The sequence below is a fragment of the Leptopilina heterotoma genome, unplaced genomic scaffold (genome assembly GCF_015476425.1).
Source record: "Leptopilina heterotoma isolate Lh14 unplaced genomic scaffold, ASM1547642v1 Lhet_569, whole genome shotgun sequence".
In the NCBI taxonomy this organism is placed as follows: domain Eukaryota; kingdom Metazoa; phylum Arthropoda; class Insecta; order Hymenoptera; family Figitidae; genus Leptopilina; species Leptopilina heterotoma.
In genome coordinates, this window is record NW_025111126.1 from 149511 (window position 1) to 153683 (window position 4173).

The 4173-nt window shown below is 32.3% G+C and overlaps 1 protein-coding gene across 1 annotated transcript; it reads left to right on the plus strand.

Moving 5' to 3' along the window:
- Nucleotides 1-515: 515 nt before the first annotated feature.
- LOC122508750 lies at nt 516-3746 on the plus strand. Its single transcript, XM_043622269.1, has 3 exons — nt 516-1088; nt 1591-2416; nt 3624-3746. The coding sequence occupies exons 1-2, from the start codon at nt 884-886 to the stop codon at nt 2412-2414; spliced, it is 1029 nt and encodes a 342-aa protein (XP_043478204.1). The 5' UTR covers nt 516-883; the 3' UTR covers nt 2415-2416; nt 3624-3746.
- The last annotated feature ends 427 nt before the right edge of the window (nt 3747-4173 follow it).

Genomic DNA, 4173 nt, shown 5'->3' on the forward strand with positions numbered 1-4173 from the left:
ACACATTAAAACTCTAGAAGATCTGGTATAATTTTTCCGAACTTTCAAAATGTTTGACACAAATTTTCCGTTTTTAGGAATTTTTTTCTCTTAATTGACAAAGTAATAAATAATAACATTTAGTGCTCTCTATTGTCATGTAATCAAACTTTCATCATCATTTTACAAAATAGCAGATTAAAATAATTCATTTTAATAATTTTATTCATTAAAAAACTCGCGTGCACAAAACAGCCCCAGTTGACGATACTCTAATTCACCCATTATTACTCGATAACTGTTTCTTTTTTGTATATTTACCGTTTCCTGTCTCTTGTGTGGCATTTTCAATAGAAGCAAACGCAGCATCAACAACAAGAGCAACCGCAGGATCAACTGCAAGATCGGTAATAATAATAATACTTTTGAGCATTACTATCTATGACTCTTTTTCTCTAAAGGTTTACTCAGTATTCTACAAACTGCCTCAACTGGACTAACATATCTATTTTCTTCATAATGATACATTTCATTATGATTAACAGTGACCTCAGCATTCGCATTTGTGATAACAATAGATGCATCATCATGCTCTTTGAGAATATATTTATATAAATATTTAACAGACTTGATACTCGAAACTATTTCTACATTAATATGGCAATTAAATATTTCTGAAAGTTTAGGGCAATACGGAACAACATTAGAATTATATTTCATTTGCCTCGTTCCTTCGATTACAACTGTAGTACTTCCATCGTTGATGCTAGAGGCCACTACGTTTAGAGTTAGAATTTTTCCAAGTCCCTCTCCCTTGGCCCTTCTCTTCGTTTATCTTCATATTCTTTCGTAGTGCGCTGGAGGTCACACGTGTTTCTCAATATTTTCAATTTTCGAAATTAAAATGGTAAAGCGAAAAAGTGTTAGCCCGGTAGAAGTGGAACATTTAAAGAAACAGTTTAAATTAATACAAGAAACTATGAAAAATGTAATTGGTGACGCGAGTGATCCAGAAAGTGATGTGGATAGCAGTTCCACCGAGGAAGTGAGAGATCATCTCAGCGAAGACGAGGACCCCGAAACTGATCCCGATCGGCAGTCATCAAAGGGTAAGATAAAATATTTGCATAATCCTGTACATTATTTTATTAAATAAAATATGCTATATACGTATATGCAATCAAAAATGTGTATACGTATGTGAATGCATATATGAAAAAATAAAATATGAAAAAATAAAACATAATTTTATGATTATACTATTATAAAAATTGACTATTGGTTATTGGTATTACAAATTATTTTAAAAAATTTATAAGTAATTTTATTTCTCAATAATTTTCTCGAAGAATAGTCAAATTTATCTTTCCTATACAATGTTTACCTCATTTAAACTCTCATTGTTTACAATGACCTCTAGACTCTTGTTTAAGAAAAATTTGTAAACACGCTTGTAAAACGTGCTCATTATTTCGGAATAATATTCCGCATTTTATCTCTAATAAAAGGAAACAATTTCCTTTCAACCAGGCAGTAAATTTACTCCTACCCAAAAGTTAATTTCGCTCGCAGGACGTAATTAAAACCAAATATTATTTTCTGTTTTTATAGAAAATGACAATGTCAAAGGTGAAGGCGACCCTTCCACCAAAAAACAGGAGGAAAATAATGGTGAAATACCAATGAACGAAGAATTTGCAGAAATTTTCGGTTTAGATCCTAACGCTTCAAAAGCGATTGAATCAAAATTGCACTCTGGCATTTTGAGTAGATGGAAATTTTGGGCCTCAAAAGGTCAAAAAGCGGATGATGTCGAAAAACTCCTAGAAAAATATCAAAGTCCTACAGGGTTAGAAGAGCCAAAACTCAACCCTGAGATATTATTAAAATTAGCCAAACACTCAAAAACTCGAGATAGTCACATGACAAAAAGACAAAGATTAATTGGTGCAGCATTAACGTCTTTAGGATCTGCAATGTCGTCTTTGATGGATGATACCGAAAGTATCGACAAATTGATCTTTATGGAGAGAATGAATGACATAGGAAAAATCCTTACAGAAATTTTCTATAGTCAAACGAAGTCTAGAATAGCTTTCATTCTAGCGGGTCTCGATAAAGAAACTAAGGCTCTCTTGGAAGACAGACAAACTGAGGAATTCCTATTTGGTAAAAATTTGTCTAAAAGGATTAAAGAAGCTAAAGCTATGGACAAAGTAGCCTCCTCCATAAAAAAGCAATTAAAACCAAAAATTCCTGTGACTAAAAATTTAAACTACAACAATCAACATCCAAAATGGCCAACTCCGAGCACATCGGGAACTCAACAAAATTTTCAAAACAGACGTCTATACTTCAAGACAAAGCAGCCATTCAACCCAAGGGCACCATATCAAGGTCAAAACAGACAGAGAAACCAGCAGCGACCCAAATAAATGTAGGTAATGTAGCAGGTAGATTAAAATTTTTTTTACCCCAATGGGAAAAAATAACTTCTAATAAATGCATATGAAAATGGCTTAAAGGGTACAAAATTAAATTTTTCAAAAAAATAATACAAAAAAGAGTTCCAATTATTCGAATTAATAGTTCTAAAGAAATTAAAAATTATAAGCATGCAATTAATAATTTATACCAGAAGGGAGCAATACGAAAAGCTAAGCCTCATAAAAATCAATTTCTCTCAAGTTACTTTTTAGTCCCCAAGCCAGACGGTTCCTATCGATTTATCTTTAATTTGAAAAAACTCAACAAATTTATAAAAACTAGCCACTTAAAAATGGAAGATATACGAACAGCTGCAAAATTAATGTTTCCCAATTATTATATGGGGAAAATTGACTTAGAAGATGCCTTTCTTCTTGTCCCAATTCACAAGGAAAGTCGGAAATATTTGAGATTTGAATTTTTAGGTACCCTTTACGAGTTCACATGCTTACCTTTTGGTTTAAATTTAAGCCCATTTATATATACAAAATTAATGAAACCTGTAATAAATCATTTGAGACAGAATGGTTTAACTTCCGTCATATATCTAGATTCGCGGTACATCAATTTTTACTTGACAAACGAAACTGCCAAGTACTTTTACGGACTGACAACACTACGGCACTGTCTTACGTTAATAAAATGTGCGGTACTCGATTCTATGCATACAATAAATTAGCTAAAGACATTTGGAAATTCTTAGAAAAAAGAAAAATCTTTATTTTTGCGAGTTACATCGCATCTGCAGATAATAAACAGGCTGATTTTTTATCCAGAATAAAAAATATCGATACGGAATGGGAACTAAATCAAAATTATTATGAAATTATTGTACAAAACTTTGGAACTCCCGATTATGATTTATTCGCAACGCATCTTAATTCTAAATGCACAAATTTTTTCTCTTGGAAACCTGACTACGGAGCATTGCAAATAGACGCATTTACTGTGAAATGGACACATTTAAATTTTTACGCATTTCCTCCATTTAGTTTAATTCTAAAAACTCTTGTAAAAATTAAAAATGACAAATCCGAAGGAATTATTGTTACACCCCATTGGCCAAATCAATCGTGGTATCCATTACTATTAAATTTAATAATAGATGAACCTATTATTTTCAGCTCAAATAATAATCTATTAATATCACCTTGCAGGACCAAAATGCACCCTCAGGCTCAGCAACTATCTTTGATGGCATGCAGAGTCTCAGGAAGGCGTTCATAAATAAAAACATCCCGACTGAATCAATCGACATTATTTTGTCATCTTTGGCACCAAATACAGTTAAGCAATATATATCAGCCTTGCGAGCGTGGTGGGATTTTTGTAACAATTATAATTTAGATTTTTATTCTCCAACGCGAAACGATTTACTCAATTTTCTCACCAAACGCTTCCAAGAGGGTGCTTCATACGGCACTATTAATACTTACAGGTCTGCAGTTTCCCTAATCTTACACGACAAAATAGGCGACGATCCCCTAATTAGACGATTTTTAAAGGGAATATTTAGATTAAATCCAACTAAGCCAAAATACAATTTTACCTGGGATGTTTCAATTGTATTAAACTACTTACTTACATTAAATTTATCAGTTACATTAAATTTAAAGCTTTTGACAGAAAAACTAGTTACTCTACTTGCACTGACTACAGCTCATAGACCCCAAACTCTATCATTGATCAAACTGTCTAATATTAAAT

What these genes read in the sequence shown, in the direction of transcription:
- LOC122508750 (XM_043622269.1), top strand. Translation starts at nt 884, where the DNA reads ATGGTAAAGCGAAAAAGTGTTAGCCCGGTAGAAGTGGAACATTTAAAG. An exon ending in CGATCGGCAGTCATCAAAGG is followed by an intron (nt 1,089 to 1,590) that starts GTAAGATAAAAT and finishes CTGTTTTTATAG; the next exon opens with AAAATGACAATGTCAAAGGT.